Source organism: Rhipicephalus microplus, chromosome X (genome assembly GCF_043290135.1).
Source record: "Rhipicephalus microplus isolate Deutch F79 chromosome X, USDA_Rmic, whole genome shotgun sequence".
Classification (NCBI taxonomy): domain Eukaryota; kingdom Metazoa; phylum Arthropoda; class Arachnida; order Ixodida; family Ixodidae; genus Rhipicephalus; species Rhipicephalus microplus.
Genome location: NC_134710.1, coordinates 266,624,386 through 266,643,404, shown reverse-complemented (window position 1 = coordinate 266,643,404; position 19,019 = coordinate 266,624,386). Strand labels below are relative to the sequence as shown.

Below are 19,019 nucleotides of genomic sequence, written 5' to 3'. Positions count from 1 at the left end.
AACATTCACACTCATTGTTATTTTTTCTTGCTGGTGTTCTCGCTCGCCAGACCACATTGCGTTCCCCGCCGCGGTTGTCTAGTGGTTATGGCACTCTACTGCTAACCCTAACGTTGCGGGATCAAATCCCGGCTGCGTTGCTGCATTTAAGATGGAGGCGAAGATGTTTAGGGCCCGGGTGCTTGGATTTAGGGGCACGTTAAAGAACCCCATGTAAATTTCCGGAGCCCTCCACCACGGAATCTCTCATACTCAAATCGTGGTTTGAGGACGTTAAACCTCTGATATTATTAAATTTCAACGCATTGCGATTTATTCTTTTCAGATTATACATGAACGAAAAATTCTCGGAGGCTGTTCGTTTTAGTGAAAACTTTTGATTTATCTTTTTATCAAACAAATCTCTTTCTGTCTCGGAAGAAAAACTATCAACACGCGCAATATGCCAGTGACATTAAGTATAGAAAGTAGCGTGCATGTGAATACGAATGCATTGTAGGCGTGATGCAAAAGAAATGAAGAAAGAAAGCACTTTCTATAAAGTTTCTATGAATGTTGTACAAAATAAAATAAAAACCTTCTGCAGCATAAAAAGCGATAGCATCGGAGAGCATTGCACATAAGAGAAAAATAAAAACAAAGTTTGAGAAATTTTGAAACAAAACACGCGTCGTAGTTCAGCCGCTTCAAGCGCTGTTAGATATGCTCTCGAATTCTAGACGAAGGGTCTCCGTGCATAGTCTCATAAAAAATTGCTAGGGACGGCACACAACTTTCCCATAGTAGAGCACCTAGTGCTCTAAATCGTTAACTACTTTTTTCTAAAAACACGTTCCTTACCCGTGGCTCCGTCACGGTTCTCAGTGGTCATGAGATGCGACTTGGACATGCAAAGACCACATTGTTAACGTCAGAGCTGGCGTCGTGTCCCTCTGTATGGTGCGAGAGCTACATAAAATTGTCGCAGCAGCGTAGGAACGTACAGTAAAAGCATTGGTCCATTAGGCAAGGCATGGGGGCAAAGTATATTCGCTTGACGACATATCTGGCTTGAAAAAACACAGTTCCGAATTCTTTACCGGGTGATGTCCCCTTACCTCGAACTGTATGCATGCAATGAGTAAGCGCCGGGAAGCTTATTCGCACCTTTATTATAAAGAATGGAGTGAAAGCAGATTGAAATATCTCCATCCAGATCCAGCTTGTACTACCGACGTAGTCCAATAATAAGAATATCTGGGCTTTTACGTCCCAAAACGAAGATATCATTAGGAGAGACGCCGTACCGAAGGGCTTCGGAAATTTCAACTATCTGGTGTTCTTTGAATGTACTGACATCGCACACTACATGGGCCTCTACCATTTTGCCTCCACCTAAATGCAACCATCGCTGCCTGGATGGAATGCGCGCGACCTTCGAAGTTAGCAGGCGATGACGTTAACCACTGCTCCATCGCGGCGGACTACTCGCGTATTCCGATCGCCACCCCTTCAATAGGTGGAACATCGCTAGCAAGGCGTGCACCATTAGAACACGAAAAAAAAAAAACAAGTCATACAAACGGCTCATAATAAGCTTGTTCAAACATTCGTAAAAGTTGATGTGTTCATCTCTTATATGGCGTCACCTTTCAACTCTCCGATTGCCTGTAGGAGCCCGACTCGCACCGGCGGTTTGTCACGGTGCGGCTCCCGGTGTACGTGACGCTGGCTTTCCCGGCATTTGTCGCAGTCGTGGAGGATCCGGCCCCTCGATGGATGAGCGTTAGGCGGCGCTCGCAGCTGGAGCTGAGCTTCGCGTACGTGCCGCCTATTTTCTTTATTCTTTATTCAATGATTACCCCACTTAGCCCGAAGGCGCTGCAGCAGGGGGGTTACAATGTCGAGAAAAACACATCTTCATTAATACAGCACACTTGTTCATTTGATAAGTGATTCCATTCTCTAATGGAACGAACAAAAAACAAATTAGCATACAAATTAGATATGGTACGCTACTATAAAATCTTGAAACAATGATAATTTCGCGAAGAGATATAATGAGGACTGTGAAGGTACTTTTCTTTTCGAATGCCGGTTTTACCATGAAATATTTGGTACAGGAGCTTTAGCCGCAGTTTCTTTCGACGCGATGAGAGTAATTCCTACCCTAGTTCATTTTTCATATTGGTGCAACTGTGATTTCTTGAGTACCGGCTTAGGATAAACCTTGCAGCTCTATTTTGTATTTTTTCAAGTTTGTAACTTAAAGTACTTTGCCAGGGGTCCCACACGGTACAGGCGTATTCAAGCATAGGGCGAATGTATGTTGAATACATGTATTTCAAATGTATGTATTTATACATTTATTTCAAATGTATGTATTTCAAACATGCCGGCGCTTGTGTCAGGCTGCGCTGTATAAAATTTAGTGACTTGGCGGCCTTCACAACAACTGAATCAACGTGTGCATTCCATGAACAGTCGGCTGAAAAAGTTAGACCTAAATATTTATAATGCGGTTTTTGTGTTACTATACTATTACAGATTACATACTCTGAAGCTAACTTGGTTTTTTTACGCGTGAAAGTAACATGAATGCATTTATTGGCATTTAAAGTGATTTTCCACCTTGAACACCATTCTTGGATGCGCGATAAGTCGCTTTGGAGCAGGGCGACATCACTCTCATGTTTAATTTTTCTGTACAAAACACAGTCATCTGCAAATAACCGTATATTAGAATCAATTCCTGAGCAAATGTCATTTATATATATTCAAAATAAAAGTGGCCCTAGGACTGAGCCCTGTGGCACCCCTGGAGTGATGTTTACAAAACTTGATTTTTTGCCATTTAATACTACACACTGTTGGTGGCCTGAAAGGTAATTATCTATCCACACCAGAACTTCGCGGTCAATGTTTAGCGCAGCAAGCTTACTTAAAAGAAAAGAGTGCGACACAGTGTCGAAAGCTTTTCGGAAGTCCAGGAAAAGCAATCGATTTGTCCACTATTGTCTATTTCAGATACTAAATCATGGTTAAATTCAATTATTTGTGTTGTACAAGATAAGCCCTTACGAAAACCATGTTTTTGAGACGCCAGCAAGTTGTTTGTTGATAAATGTGCCATTATTTCTTTATACAAAATATGCTCTAATAACTTGCAGGGTATGGACGTAAGTGAAATAGGTCTATAGTTGGTTACGTCTTTCTTGGACCCACTTTTATAAATAGGAACTGTATGTGCAATTTTCCAGTCGTCTGGGAGGGCACCGGAGGACAAAGACTTTGTGTAGTTTACGTGCAGGTAAAGAGAAATTGACTCAGCACACTGCTTTAAGACTCGAGGTGAAATTCTGTCCGGTCCAATTGCCTTATTATCGGTAAGTTTGTTTAGTAATGCCCTAATTCCATTCACACTTAACTCTACTGATGGCATTTTCGGCACGAAACTTGTGCATTGCGAAGCACTAGAGCTATATTTCGGCAAGTATACGGAAAAGAAGTTGTTGTTTAAACAGGTAGCTTTCTCAGTGTCGTCTGATAACTCTTCATTATTGAAGAGAATTTTGGTGATTTCCGAGGGGTCTGCTCCATAGCCTTTCATGTATTGCCAGAATGCCTTTGAATTAGTTTTTATTTTGTTTCCAAGTTTTTCGAAATAGTGCCGCTTAGCCACCTTTATATTGAGCTTAAGCTCTCGAGTCACATTATTCAAGCTTTCAAAGTGCCGATGGCATTTAGTCCTTTTATATTTTAAATATATGTGCCTTCTTTTCCTTACCATTCTTAAGATACGAGCAGTCATACAAGGTTTGTTTCGCTTTCAAAGTCTACCGCTTTTGATACTGGGTATGTAGGTTTCAGTAAGCTCTTTGATTTTTTGTTTAAACTTAACCCATAATTCTTGTACGTCACAGTCATCTGAGAGACATTCAAAAAGCGGCAGATGATCGAGAAGCTTCCTTGATATGCTAGCGTAATCACCTTTGTCATAGAGGTACACCGTTCTCTTCTCCTGTTTCGTTTGTTTTTTCATTTTTCGTTTGGGCAATGGCGACGACAGCATGGTGGTCACTTATTCCTGGTACGACATTTACTGAATTCACCATATTTGGCGAGTTGCAAAAAACAAGGTCCAATGTACTATTGTCTCGTGTTGGAGCATCAACACATTGGATTAACCCGCAAGAATCTACAATGTGCTTCATCTCAAGGTCTAAGGTTTCCCCCGCTGTCACCTCACAAGTTTCGTCACGCCAAGATAAATCAGGCAAGTGAAAGTCTCCCGCCAAGATGAACATGTGACAAGAAGCTTCCAAAACAATTTCATGCAAATGCTTTAACGCGATTACGGACGAGTTTGGAAACTGATAGAAAGTACCTGCTACAAACGAGGAATTGTCTCGCATAGTAATTTTGCACCGCACGGATTCTACTTCTTGATGACCTATATCTAATTCAGATAAATTTAAAGAGCGACGAACTAAAAGAAAAACGCCCCCACCCGTGCGGGATCTATCTTTTCGATGAGCAGTAATAGAAGGGTCCAGCCATGATTCAGTTCCGAATACTAGATCAGCTTTTACAGAATCGATAAGAGCCGCGAGTTCATCAGCTTTATTGACAACGCTTCTGCAGTTCACTGTCAGTGTTATCAGATGTTGTATTTGACGCCCCCTTTTTTCTAGCAAGGGTCATTTTTTTTTTTACAATTTGAACGACTTCTTCCTTTTCCTTGTCCCACCTATATGTTTTACCATCCACAATTAACTTATCAAAGTTCAACCTACCTCGATGTTTTTCGTTCATGTTGTTGGTTTTGACATATTCCCAAAGTCTTTTCCGAATATGACTTGTTTCAGGTGCATAATCTTGCTCGACACTGTACGTCGTTTCCTTGAATTTCTTAGCTTCAGAAAGAACACGGGACTTTTCTTTGTAGGAGGCAAAGTTGACGATGATAGGGCTGTTTTTTGATACCTTATAACGACCTATACGATGCACTCTTTCCACTGACTGCAATTCTAAATTCAAGTTTTTTTTGCAGATGTTTTTGAGCAGTAGTTCAGACAGTTCCCACGTTTCTGATTCAGAATCGCTGACCCCAAAAAAGACCAGGTTGTTTCTCCGGCTTCTATTTTCCGAGTCGACGCCCTTGTCATGCAGCTGCTTAACTTCTTTTGCTATTGTCCTAATGGTGTTTTCTTGGTCGCTTAATTGTTCTTTGAGCGTAGTAATTTGACCTTCAGTCGCACGTAATTTACCGTTAATTTCTGCCATCATTTCTTCGTGTTTTGCCAATCTGGTGTCGATGGCCTCTAACTTACTGAAAATTGTAGCCTGACCAGTTTGTAAGGCTTTAAGCAGTTCGAACTCTTGGGCATTTAGCGAACCGGGATTCAACTCAACATCACCGGAAAGTATTACAATAATGCAAGGTACAGAACCTTATGTGTGAAGAAACGAAAGCGGTTGCTACGATACATCATCGGCTTTTGCGTTCGGTGAACAGATACATCACATGTGGGACATGGAGCCGGCAACGCACACAATAATCTACAAATCGTAATTGGGCAATTATCACTAACCTGCAGCAACAGAAGAAACGTTAGCTGCATGTCGGCGAGTGTGCCGGCTCCAAATCCCACGTAGCCAACGTGCCGCTCGATTAATTACGGTTCATCCGTGTCACGTGGTTGTCGTCGGCCCATGGTGATGTGATGGCTGTTCTCGTTGATAGTCGCATTCCTATGTGGCTTAGCGCTGATAATCGTCGGAAGTGTCCCTGTTCCACCGGCTGCTGGCGCTGTCCATGGTGATCCTGTCGAAGAAGGCTCGTCGCGAGCGTGTGCGATCGCTGGCCCTCCGTCCAAACTGCAACTGTACGTAGATGCAACAGCGGCAGCAACCTGCAGCAACAGAAGAAACATTAGCTGCATGTCGGCGAGTGTGCCGTCTCCAAATGCCTATGTGGTGCGAGTGGCCTCTGGGCACGCTAGTCGCACCGAAGGTAAATGTTTCAGTGACTATGGTGCCTCTATCTCGCGATGGAAGGCTCCGCATCCACTCGCTGACCAAAGCACTCTTCAACGGTAAGTATCGACACGACCGAGTAAGGTCACTTTTTTTTCTTTTATCAGATCGTTTGTGCCGAATCGCTGCCGCTGTTTCAGTGCGGTTGTGCGTTTGGCTTCAAATTTTAACTTGCTGTGAGAAACACTTGGTGCTATTTTATCGAAACTTGCAAAAGCCATGCACGGCGGGTAGCAGAAGCCCATACAAGGACCGATTGGGTTTCGTGAGTTCGACATGCGCTTGCCACTCCTCAGTGTGTTGTGCGAGCATTAAATTTCTTTTGCCAATATTTCTGTCCCCGATTTAGGTGAGTTTATTGCAGACGGATGTACAGACAGAGAACGTTTTTCCCCGGGAGACAGGGCCCTCCGTAAGCACCCTTCCTCGGGTGGCGGCCATGTTTCGGATCCCGGCGTCGTTTTCGGTCAGCCGGACAGCCCAGAGCTGGCCCTCCGGGCACGTACTGAGCAGCATAGCCTCGCACTGCTCGGCGAGCCTTTCGTCATATCAGTGGTTAACTCTCAAATGACTCACTTATCGGTTAAACTTGGAGCACAGTCGCTATGCATATTTGTTTTATTACTGAACTCCCCGCGACTTGAACTCATTTGTTCGTACAGCTGTTTGCAAACAATCGCAAGAAAGATGACACACACGTCACAGAGAAAAGATAGAAAGAGACAAGTGGGTTTGCCTGCTCTATGGTATTTTTTTGTTTCATGATCCTTATACCCCTGTGACACGTGGTAACTTAAGTGCACTTTCAACGATTACACTTAGCCGTGGGTGTCATTTGCGCGCTATTACACCAGCAAGTTTTGTGTCACTCGCTGCAAAGTACACACACCGGAAAGTGCGTACCTCAACCTAACTTTGCTCCGACGAAGTACGTAGCCCCAGTACCATGCAGTGGCTTGCACACAATAGGCTGTTGCCTAAAGCGGCACTTGTACCATTCCTTAACTATTGTTTTCTTTATAACTGGTACTAGTATGTATTAAAACAAGTCATAAAACAATAAAAATCATTGCTGCTCTCACCCTCGGCCAATTTGCGACCACTTCCGCTAGTGGGATGCGGCAGCACACGCTGTGTGACGGCTGCGTTCATCGCGATGTTTACTTCCAGGCACACTTCCACATGTATAGGCGAGTCATTCTTTAGTCGTTTACAATGGCATGTGCCATGCACTGGTGCTACTTCAACGAAGACAACGTGGTCTCACGATGAGGCAAGAGTGCTAAATTAAAAATACATATTCCGCCGCAAACAGACAATTGCCACTGCCATCATTTCCAAAGTACACTTCGCTTTGTCGTGTAACAGCGAACTACCAAAATGACACTTTGTGAGCGTAAGTACACTTGCTCAAAGTGCACTTAAGTGTTCACGTGTGACAGGGGTATTACATACAGCCGAAGAGAATAATGAACACTAAGCCGGAACGCTGAGATATGACCAAGAGCAAAGTTTTTTTCGCGCACAAGTCACTAACAAGTTACAATCCAAGCGTTCGTTTCATGCACCATTGACAAGATTCGCTACCTGTACGGAGGACCTCTTGCCGTGATACAAGAAGGGAAAAAGTGGCAGCATATCCACAGGGTGAATGATGAAGAGTGGGGCGAAGCATCCATCCGTCCTTTTATTATTGCTTTCGTCCACCCATGCGTCCGTCGGTGTGACCGTCCGTGCGTGCGTCTGTCCTTGCGTTTATCCATGTATCCGCCCCTGTGTCCATCCATGCGTCCATCTGTCCATGCAGCCATTCGTGCGTCCGTCCATGCATCTGCCTGTGTGTTCGTTCGTCCATCTATTCAACACTCCAAGTACCACCATATCTCGTCTTTTCATCATATATTCCCCATATAGAAGCACCACCATCCAGCGGACATTCCAAGGACTAAACGAGAGGTGGCACGCGCACACTTTCTTACGGCTTGCGCTTCGTGTTTGCTTCCCACCTTTAACCACCTCGAGTTCATGGTATATACTAGTTTACTGTATTCACGACACTGCGGCCCGACGCTCACTAAGCCTTTCTAAAACAAAGGAGGTTATGCCCAGCGAGTGTAGCGTAGCAACCCTTTCTTGTGAGATAGTGCTCAATGTACATGCCAATGGCTGCAAAGGGGGAATGAGAGACAGGAGAATTCAGCTTTTAGTTAACGCGCACGCTGCGCGTTAACTTTTTTAGGGTTCCGCAACACACAGGAGAAATCTCCCACCGGCACCACCTTGCAGGTCAAAGCGTAAAACATGTTACGTACTACGACGAGGAACTAACGGGTGCTGCCTTAAGAAGCTTCGCCCCTAAAAGAGTCACAAATATGGCGAATGGGCGGTAAACGTTTCAATTGACAGAAAGGAAAGGAAGAACTGGACATGATGGGTACTGTCATAGGGTTCCTCTTCAAGTGGGCGAAGGTTCGTCGCAGCCCCCTCTTCCCTATTATGTCAATGCATATGGGGCTGTCTAGGGGGGGGGGGGGACGCCCAAGGGCACTTCTGTTTTCTCAAGTGCAAGCCAAGTGTGCCAAGTCTCTCTGAATAGTGTCGCGTCTTTTTTTGTTGTCGACATGAGAGTCGGAGCAAACATCAATGTGAGTTTTAGAAGCTATGCAGCAATGATGTGCTTTTATCAAAACTGCAAGCGCATATAGAATTTATGGCCCATAGACAACACTGAACCGGTTTCAACAGCTCGAAGTTCCAAAACTAACTACGGGATGCAACAGGGTATCCTTAGGAATTATCATTAAAATGTAGCTATATACGGGAATCAGCAATACGCACTCGCAAAATCACTCTACTCAATCTCAGTACAGTGTACGAGGCTTGTTGGTAGACTACTTTCCATGGAATGCGCTTTTTGTGCGGTGTGCTTGGGACCAATTATATCAAATGAACGAACGAATGAATACTGTGAAAACGGTGGGATAGATGTGCATTGCCGTCTTAGGGAATGAAGTGTGAAATTTATTCTGGATTTCAGGTTGCATGGTATATGTCGTGTAGCCGGCACGGCGACATGTGAAAGTAACCACGCTACACCACTGCACGATCCATGACAATAACCCAGTTTAATCAGCGAGTATCGTTTATATACACACGAGCGCAGTGGCGCCATCTATTGTGAGTCCAATGACTCAGAAGGCCATCTGGTGTAAACGCACAACACTACATCTACCCACTCCCTTGATAATAGAACACAGATTATGTGCATAGAAAAGAAACAGTCACTACCCGTGACAGAAAACTATAGTAAGTCTCCACTGTAAACAAGTGACTGCACATAGCCCCCGAGTCTCTCTGGTGGTCTTCGCTCCCGTGTAGAGCGATGGAGGGGCACCGGCTGCTCTTCTGGCTGATGGACAACCTCTGGTTCATCGGCACGATCAGCACCCAGTCCTGTGGTCGTGTTCCCCGTTGGTGGAGGCCGTGGTGGGCTTGGCGTATGAGGAGGCAGTGCTGGCCTCCCCGGAGACTGTGCAGCTTCCTGTATTGGGATATTTTGGGTCATGTGGCTCTTTGCCTTCGAGGACGGTTTTCGTGCTGTGGCGTTTCCTGCCGACCCGCCTGTCTCCATGTCCGCCCACAGCGGTTCTTGTCTTGCCCCTGTTTCTTCGTGAACAGCTTCATGGGGTACAGCCGACAGTTGGGAGGCATTCCAGGTACGGCCGTCCTCCAAGTGGAATGACCATCGTCCTAGCCGCCTCAGTAGTTTGAGTGGAGCCCCAAAACTAGGGGTGCCTTTTATTCCAGGTGCCGGGCGTTTCACCCACACGTAGGCCCCCACTTTAAATTTGGGCTCCCGGGCTGCTCTTCGCTTGTCTGCATACGCCTTATTTCTTTGTTGGTATTCGCAGACACGACGCCGAAGTCTACGCAGTTCACGGGCGGGATGGGTGCCGAAATCCACTGATGGCTGGCCAACAACATCTAATGATGTCCTCATGTGGCGGCCATGAAGCAACACTGCTGGAGAGATGCCAGTGGCGCTGTGGGGTGTGGCTCGGTAAATACTGTTATGCCAGCGAGTCCTCGTCAAACGACCGTGCCTCTGAAAAAGGCAATCTGGGTCAAGGCCAGCCCGCCGTCTGCCCGGGCGCGAACAACTCCACGGCGTGAACACGCGCGGCGCATCTGTGGCCCACGTGCACTGAGTCAGCGTCGCACGTGACAGCGAGCCGGCGTCCTCATGTCTGGTGGCCTGACGCATCGCGCGGCGAACCCCATTGGAGGAGCCTGCTCGGAAGACCAGCGGCGCTTCTGATTGGACATTTTAGTTGGGCCCGGTGTAAATAAAAGAAGCCCTGCGGCGCGTCGCGATCGGAGATCCTAGGAGAGGAGTCCCCGTGTCGGAGTGCCGACATGTGTGTGAGTCAGCGGTTTTAGGCGAAAGGCTGACCTATGTGTTAGAGAGAGGAGCTCGGCTCTTCGAGTCTCTGTCGGCCCCAGTGCCGAAATTGTAACGCCTCTGTAAATATGCTGTACATAAACCTTGTTTAACTCACCGTCGTCTCGTCCGCTCGTCTTACCAGCTCTGCGCAGAAGCAGTCGCGAGCTGAGAAACATACGCTACCAAACGGCTGGTGACCTTCCCGGCGGGGTCGAAAGCAGTGGCGCCTCCGGGACCGCGTCGGCGTCGCCGTCTTTCGCAACAGTGGTGGCTTCGGCGGGATCGGTCCGCCGTTTCTCAACAGTGGTGGCAGCGGTGGGATAGGCCCGCCGTTTCTCAACAGTGGTTGGCAGCTGCGGGATCGGCCGGCGTCAGCGACATCGATGCGGTGAGTGCCTGATGTTTTCCCCTCAGTTCACCAGACTACTCTAGCTCAGGTTGTAGTAGTTTAGAGAAGGGCTGTGTGAAGCATTAGAGTGAGCTTTGATCGTTTCAAGCAAAGTCGAAGTGCTTTGAAACCAAAGTTAATGCGGAGGGGGTAAACACGGGAGAGTGAAAAGTTGCTTGCGCGTCTTGCTAGTTGACTTATAGTGGGTACGGCAAGTAAATTGTTAACAGGGGCAAACAGGAAGAGGCTAGTGTGAACGATGGAGAACCTTAAAGTGAAGGAACTCATCGAAATTTGTGAGGAACTCGGCATTACTTTGGGCCGTGCGAAACGAAAGCAAGCGATCCTTGAGATCATGAAGGATGAGGGAGTGTCGGCTGAGGAAGTCGATGAGGCCTGGGTGGATATTAAAGCACGCCGTGAGGAGGCTGAAAGGCGAGAAGTAGAAGCTCGCGAACGTGAGGAGGCTGAAAGGCGAGAAGCTCGTGAAGAGGCTGAAAGGCGCGAAGCTCGCGAACGTGAAGAAAGGCGCGAAGCTCGCGAACGTGAAGAAAGGCGAGAAGCTCGCGAGCGCGAGGAGGCCGAGAGACAAGAGCGCCTAGAGTTGAAACGACTAGAATTGGCAATCCTACAGTGTTCGCAGGCGCCTAGCGTAGCTTCTCCGACGATTCAGGTCAGCGGTTTCAGAATTCGGGACCAACTGCCACCGTTCGTAGTAGGCGAGGACATGGCGAAGTATCTCGTCAAGTTTGAACACGTCTGTGAGCGAAATGCTTTGGAGCAGTCTCTTTGGGCGCGGAACCTGCTAGCTCTTCTTCCCGGCGAAGTGTCCGACGCGATAACTTGCTTGTCGAGGGAAGCGTTTGAGAGCTATGACGAGGTTAAGGAAGTGCTCTTGAGACGTTATAAGTTGTCACCCGAGGCTTTCAGGCAAAGGTTCCGGTATGCTAAAAAGGGGAATGAGTCACACGTTGACTTCGCGTTTCGTCTTAAAGCCGATTTGATCGAATGGCTCAAGGGCGAAGGTGTTTATGACGACCGCGATAAAGTGGTGGAATGCGTTGCATTGGAGCAATTCTACCGCTGCATCGAGGAGGATGTCAAACTTTGGCTGCAGGACAGACTTGGGGACGTACAGTTAAACAAGGCAGCTGAGTTAGCTGAGGAGTATTATACTCGCCGAAAGTTGCATAGCAGGGCAGCGCGCGTTGAAAAGGATGAAAGGAAAGAGGGGTTTTCGAGGAAACCTGATCAACGGAAACCCGCTCCGCACCGTAATTTCAAGAAGGACCCGTCTCTTACGAAGGACAGTGTAGGGGAAGGGCAAACAGAAGCGGAGAAATCGAGTGAGGTTTCTACCACACAGGCATTAGAACCGGAAAACAAACGGAAGCCGCTAATCTGCTACAACTGTAAAAAGGAAGGGCACATCGCGAGAAACTGTCAGGAAAAGTTTGCCTTCGCAACGATCCGAGAATCAGAAAAAAACATGCGGTTGTTGGAGCCGTATCTCCAAGAAATTAGGGTCAATGAGAAAACGTGCCGAGCACTTAGAGACTCAGCGGCAACCATGGACGTTGTCCATCCTTCATTGGTGTCTCCGGATGACTTCACAGGAGAATGCGCGTGGATCAGGCAAGTCGCCGAGGAGCAGAGTGTTCGCTTACCAATCGCCACCGTTGTCATTGAAGGCCCGTTCGGTAAGCTTTGCACCGAAGCGGCTGTGTCTGCCGCGCTGAATGGTCGTTTTTCTTATCTTTTCTCCAACAACTCGGAGCAGCTTCTCAAGGAGCAGGGCAAATCGTTCTTCCCCAACTTAGCGTGCATGGCTCCCACGCGATCGCAAGCGCGAAAGCTTTCGCGGAAGCTGGACCTGGTTCCATGCGGTGAACTCTCAAGTGACCTTGTCGGCGGGTCGACGGAACCCCAGAAGGGAAATTTTCCGCATGAGTCATGTGAGCAGTCACGCGAGCGGCCCGTCGCGGGAGCGGCCGGCGCGGTATGCGCTGGGGGAGACGACGTGGCGCCATTGAGTCAGAGCGAGAGGGTTGCAACGCTCTCGCCTGTAGCGGAAAGTTGGAGCGAGCTGCCGAGAGTTGATCGAGAGACGCTCATTCGAGGGCAGAGTGAGGATCTCTCGATTGAAGCGCTCGTGGAAAGCCAGAAAAACGCGGCAAAAGTGCTGTCGAAGGAGCACTACGAGAAATCGGGGAAGAAGCGTGCTTTTGAAGTTGATAATCAGGTAACGCTGCTGCAGCCATCCAAAAGGAACAAGCTTGAGGTTGATTGGGAAGGGCCCGCAAAAGTAGTATCGAAGCTTTCTGATACCAATTGTGAAGAGAAATTAGGAAGGCGGCCGAACAAAATTTATCACAGTAACTTGAAAGCAGTCGTACATTTACTCTTAAGTGCTTCAGAGGAAGAGGAAGCAGAAATTTTTAGTTCTAGTGAGGTAATCGAAAGGAGATCGAAAGTAATCTGGGAACAGCTGAACCTAGAGTCTAGCTTAAGTGACGGAGGACCTGAGGAAGCGGACCTGAGAAAGATTGGTTCCGAGTTTGAAGACGTGTTTTCGGACCGCCCCGGAAACACGAGGGTGATCGAACACGATATCGAGCTCAGCGGGGAGGAGTCAATCCGTAGCAAGCCGTATCGTTGTTCCCCTGTGCCACGTCGAAAGTGTGAGCCGCTCTTGGTGCCGCATAGGTATCGTCGCCTAAAAGTGGCCGGTTACTGAGGTGGGGCATGTTGCTCCACAGCGCAACTTTGACGTTCGCTAAAGAGAAAAAAAAAAGAAAGGAAGGGTAAACGCTAATGCAGGTGCATTGAGCAGTGCGTTCTAGCTAGTACCTTCTCAACCTTTCGGTTTCTGGCTGGCGATTCGGGGCAAAATTTTGACCTCATCACGACCTGGGCTGAGCGCTCTCGTTCAGAGTGATCTCAAGGGGCCAACTTTGTGGTATTCTAATCCGTTACGTTGTTGTACGTGGAAAAAAAATTGAGTTGTCATTTTAGGGGTCTTTTGTCCCACATGTGCCTCTTGATGTAGAGGGAACAAAATTCCGATAAACACGTAGATAGGTATATGTTGTACTATACTTTGTCTGGTGTTCTGTCGGGTGACCGAAGGCACTTGCGTGTGTCGTGTGTTGTCTGTTGTCGATCCGTTCTTGGCAAGTTGCAGAACCATCGACAAGTGCTGAAACCGAAGAGGGTCAGAAGAGACGAGTGAAGCTGGTCAGCAAGTTGTGGCGACAAGCCAGTGGAGCTGGGATCCGTCGTCAAAAATGGGATGTGTTCCCGGAACAGTTTGGAGCTGTATTCTCCACATGGCCCTGGAGGCGAACCTGGAGGGACCTGGCCAACGAGCGCACCTGACATCCGAGCCCCGTGGAAGCAGCTCGTCTTTCCGGTGCATTGTCTGGCGGCGGGGGTGCTGTTATGCCAGCGAGTCCTCGTCAAACGACCGTGCCTCTGAAAAAGGCAATCTGGGTCAAGGCCAGCCCGCCGTCTGCCCGGGCGCGAACAACTCCACGGCGTGAACACGCGCGGCGCATCTGTGGCCCACGTGCACTGAGTCAGCGTCGCACGTGACAGCGAGCCGGCGTCCTCATGTCTGGTGGCCTGACGCATCGCGCGGCGAACCCCATTGGAGGAGCCTGCTCGGAAGACCAGCGGCGCTTCTGATTGGACATTTTAGTTGGGCCCGGTGTAAATAAAAGAAGCCCTGCGGCGCGTCGCGATCGGAGATCCTAGGAGAGGAGTCCCCGTGTCGGAGTGCCGACATGTGTGTGAGTCAGCGGTTTTAGGCGAAAGGCTGACCTATGTGTTAGAGAGAGGAGCTCGGCTCTTCGAGTCTCTGTCGGCCCCAGTGCCGAAATTGTAACGCCTCTGTAAATATGCTGTACATAAACCTTGTTTAACTCACCGTCGTCTCGTCCGCTCGTCTTACCAGCTCTGCGCAGAAGCAGTCGCGAGCTGAGAAACATACGCTACCAAACGGCTGGTGACCTTCCCGGCGGGGTCGAAAGCAGTGGCGCCTCCGGGACCGCGTCGGCGTCGCCGTCTTTCGCAACAGTGGTGGCTTCGGCGGGATCGGTCCGCCGTTTCTCAACAATACCCAGGTACTCTATAACTGTGGTCTTGATTGGTCGCTGCTCTAGGAGAACTAGTTGTATATACGATTTCAAGACCCCGTTGAATCTTTCCACTAAGCCATTGGCTTGAGGGTGGTAAACTGCCGAGAAGAAATGCTTGATGCCCCTGTCTGCAAGGAAGCACTCGAATTCACTCGGCGTAAACTGTCGGCCATGGTCTGAGACTAGTTCAGTCGGGTAACCCTCTCGCGCAAAGACAGCAAGAAGAAAGTTGATCACCGTGCGAGAAGTGATGTCACTGCAGAACGCAATCTCTGGCCATCTGGAGAAGTAGTCCACTACCACGATGACAAATCGACAGTCGGCCGGTGCACGTTCATAGGGGCCCATGATGACTATTGATATTTTGTCCCAAGGCCTGTCAGGAAGCGGGACATGCTGTAGTGGGGCTTGCCAGTTCTTGACACTCTTGTCCGAGGCTTGACAGGCGCTGCAACTCCGGACGGTGGCCTACACATGCTTGTGAAGGCAAGGCCACCAGTACTTCTCCCTGATGCGCTGCTTAGTCTTCACAATTCCCGGGTGTGACTCATGAGCTAACTGGATGAATGTATCCCTTAGCTTGGCAGGCACTACAACGCGTTCAGTGCGCAGAAGCAACCCATGTACTACCGAGAGCTCGTCTCGTATTTCGTAGTACGGAGTCAGTTCTGCGGCAAGTCTTTTCCTTGTTGGCCGTGATGACTGGATAAATTGCATTACCTGCTGTAGTATGTCATCCTCCGCGGTAGCAACCTGAAGATTCTCCCGATGTACAGACGATGTAACCAAGGACACAACCTCTTCATCAACATGGAATCCCCCTTCTGTGTCTGGCACGGGCAGTCTGGACAAGGCATCTGCTACCTGGTTGTGGTCTCCGCTGCGGTACTGTATTTTGAAGCTGTAGCGCAGCAGTCGTGCGGTCCACTTTGCAATACGAAGTGGCCACTGTCCTGTGCTACGGGATGAGAGCAGTGCCACCAAAGCCTGGTGATCCCTCAGTAGAGTAAATGATCTGCCCCAGCGGCAAACGTGCCACTTCTCGCAGGCCCACAGACAGGCAAGGGCCTCGCGCTCTCCGGCCGAGTATTTTCGTTCTGTTTCTGTTAATATCCACGATGCAAATTCCACAGTACGCACATGGGACCCTTCCACTTGCTGCAGTACGGCACCGAGACCATACGCAGAGACATCTGTTGCGACAATGACAGGTAGCGTCGGGTCAAACATTCGGATGACCTTGTGGGATGCTAGAAGTATTTTTACTCCCGCGAAGCTCTCTTTCGCAGCGTTATCGCAGTCGAAGTGCACGTCTTTGCGAAGTAGACGATGCATTGGCTCTACTTGCTCTGCCAGTCGCGTCACGAATTCGGAATAGTATTCAACTAGCCCTAAAAAGGAGCGTAGCGTGGCTGCATCTCTAGGCGCAGGAGCATTGATGATTGCATCAATCTTGGTCTAGAGCGGTGCTATACCCTCTGCGCTGACGCGATGTCCTAAGAACGACAGCTCCGACGTGTTGAAGACGCATTTTTCGTTGATCTTGAGCCCAGCTTCTGCTATTCGTTCCAGCACTTGCTCAAGGTTTTGCCTGTGTTCGCTCTCCGTCTTGCCAAAAATGATTATGTCATCCAAGTAGCATAAGACCCCTTTGCAACCTCCAAGTATTTTCGTCATGATCTGCTGAAACGCAGCTGGTGCCGATGCCAACCCGAAGCAGACCCTCTTGAATCTAAAGAGGCCATCGTGAGTTATAAATTAAGTTAGGTCCCTGCTGTCTGGGTGCAGCACAACCTGGTAGTAGGCTGATGCCAGGTCCACCTTGGAAAAGCAGCGGGCTCCATTGAGGGCATGAAGCAGTTCCTCCATATGAGGCGAAGAGAAGTTGTCTGCTACTATAGCTTTGTTGGGTTCCCGGAGATCGACACACAGTCGAATGCTGCCATCTGCTTTGCGGGCTGCTACAATAGAAGATACCCACTCGGAAGCATTGACTCTCTCAATGACATCAGCAGCAAGTAGCTTCTCAATATCGTCGAAGACTGGCTGGCGGACTGAAAATGGTAGGGGTCTCAGCTTCTGTGAGACTGGCGCGATGGAAGTTTTCATCTTAACTTTGTGTTGCACCCCTCTTACAAGTCCCAGGCCAGGCAAAAACAAGTGGCCAAACTTGGTCCACAGTGTTGGCGGCATTCCAAACTTGGGAGGGCCAAGGGGTTTTTCATGCCTGGGGCTTTGGGGAAGGCCTGAACTCATCGCTGGAAGCTCTCGGCATTCCTGCGTGGACATTTGCAGGCAGCGCAATTCCTCTCCTATGATGCGAAGGCCAAGGGCTTGAACAGCATCCAGGCCAAGGAGAGATGTACCACATAGCGTAACATGAAAAGTTCTTTCCCCTTGTATGTGACTATGGCGTGAAATGACGCGAGAACGGGAATCTTCCTGCGCGAAAAATCCAGCAAAGTAAGATGGGAACTTTTCAGTTGTACTGCGTTTGCGAACAAGCCTTGGAATCGGTGCTCACCCATAATAGACATGGCCGAGCCTGTGTCCACCAAAAAGTTCATGGTATGCACCCGTGTCGTCGCAGTAACTGACGCGACATTGACATCCAGGTAGACGCCTGTGCTCTTATCAGTACGGACCGCCAAGATGCTAATGACACTGGTAGCATCCTCTTCCGGAACGATTTCCTGGACCTCTGTAGAATACCCTTCTCGGCCGCGACGGTAGCTGCGACATGCTCTCTTAAAATGACCGCGGCGTCCGCAGGCAAAACATGTGCGACCGCGCGCGGGACATTCCGTAGGCAAACACCGGGCTGCGCCACAGTTTCCGCAGGCATTTACATTTCTAGGCCCGGGGACAGCAGCGGCGGCGGCATTCATATCAGGTGAAGGTGCGCTGTACGCGCGTGAGCAGCTGAAGTGGCGACGGCCCCGGAGGCGTGTGCCATTATCGCCATTATCTCGTCGATCGTGCCTGGCTGAGCTGTCTCGCAACTGCTGCTGAATGCGCTGCACAGGATTGGCGAAGGCTTCGGATTCACGCTGGGTTTGCTCACGAAGCCGTGCTACCTCGACAGCATGATCGAACGTAAGGTTATCGCCCTCCAGCAGCAATCGCTCTCGTAGCCACGGGCACGTGTCGCCTGCTACGAACTGTTCACACAGGTTTTCGTCCGCTTGAGTGGTGAAATTACAAAGAGCTGCTAACTCCCGAAGCGCTACGGCGAAATCAGTGATGGGCTCACCCTGCAGTTGACAACGCTCCCGGAATCGATGGCGTTGAAGGCGGACGTTGCAAGGGGTGGCGAAATGCTTCGAAAGCATCTCAACGGCTACGTCGTACTCGTCGGGTGGGCGTAGGGCTTCCGTGGTCATGTCTTGCGTTCCAGTAGGTGCAGTGGTTCCGATGATTCCAGCGGCGGCATCTGGCGTGGCCGTGACACCGGGTGCAGCACTCGTTGTCTCTGCCTTGGTTTGCGTCGTACTAGGTGGAAGCGCGTCGAAAATGCGCTGTCCTTCCGTCCCAAGGCAGTGCAGCAGGAGAGCTCGGCGACGGGGTTCGGATGGCTCGTTCGCTCCAAACGCCAGCAGAAACCTTTCGAACAGTCGTAACCATCGGGCCCATGGCACATCGGGCGTGCCGGGGGTGGCCAGAAAAGGAGGAGGTGGCTAAATGCCCGTGGAAGCCATCCTCGTCGCCAGAATGTCGTGTAGCCGGCACGGCGACACGTGAAAGTAACCACGCTACACCACTGTACGATCCATGACAATAACCCAGTTTAATCAGCGAGTATCGTTTATATACACACGAGCGCAGTGGCGCCATCTATTGTGAGTCCAATGACTCAGAAGGCCATCTGGTGTAAACGCACAACACTACAGTATATTAGTAAGTAGTTCGAGAAATGTTTGTAGCTTTTTTCTTCACAACGTTAGCCCTTTACTTTTCTACGCAGGAAAGACCAATCAGAGAGACCTCCAGTGCGTGCCCCCTTTTTTTCTTTACTTTTAATTGTCAAAGA

At 49.2% G+C, this 19,019-nt stretch overlaps 1 protein-coding gene across 1 annotated transcript; it reads left to right on the top strand.

Moving 5' to 3' along the window:
- The first annotated feature begins 10,114 nt into the window (after positions 1-10,114).
- On the top strand, positions 10,115-14,974 carry LOC142776102 (uncharacterized). Its single transcript, XM_075879061.1, has 2 exons — positions 10,115-11,324; positions 11,406-14,974. The coding sequence occupies exons 1-2, from the start codon at positions 11,110-11,112 to the stop codon at positions 13,585-13,587; spliced, it is 2,397 nt and encodes a 798-aa protein (XP_075735176.1). The 5' UTR covers positions 10,115-11,109; the 3' UTR covers positions 13,588-14,974.
- Positions 14,975-19,019: the final 4,045 nt, after the last annotated feature.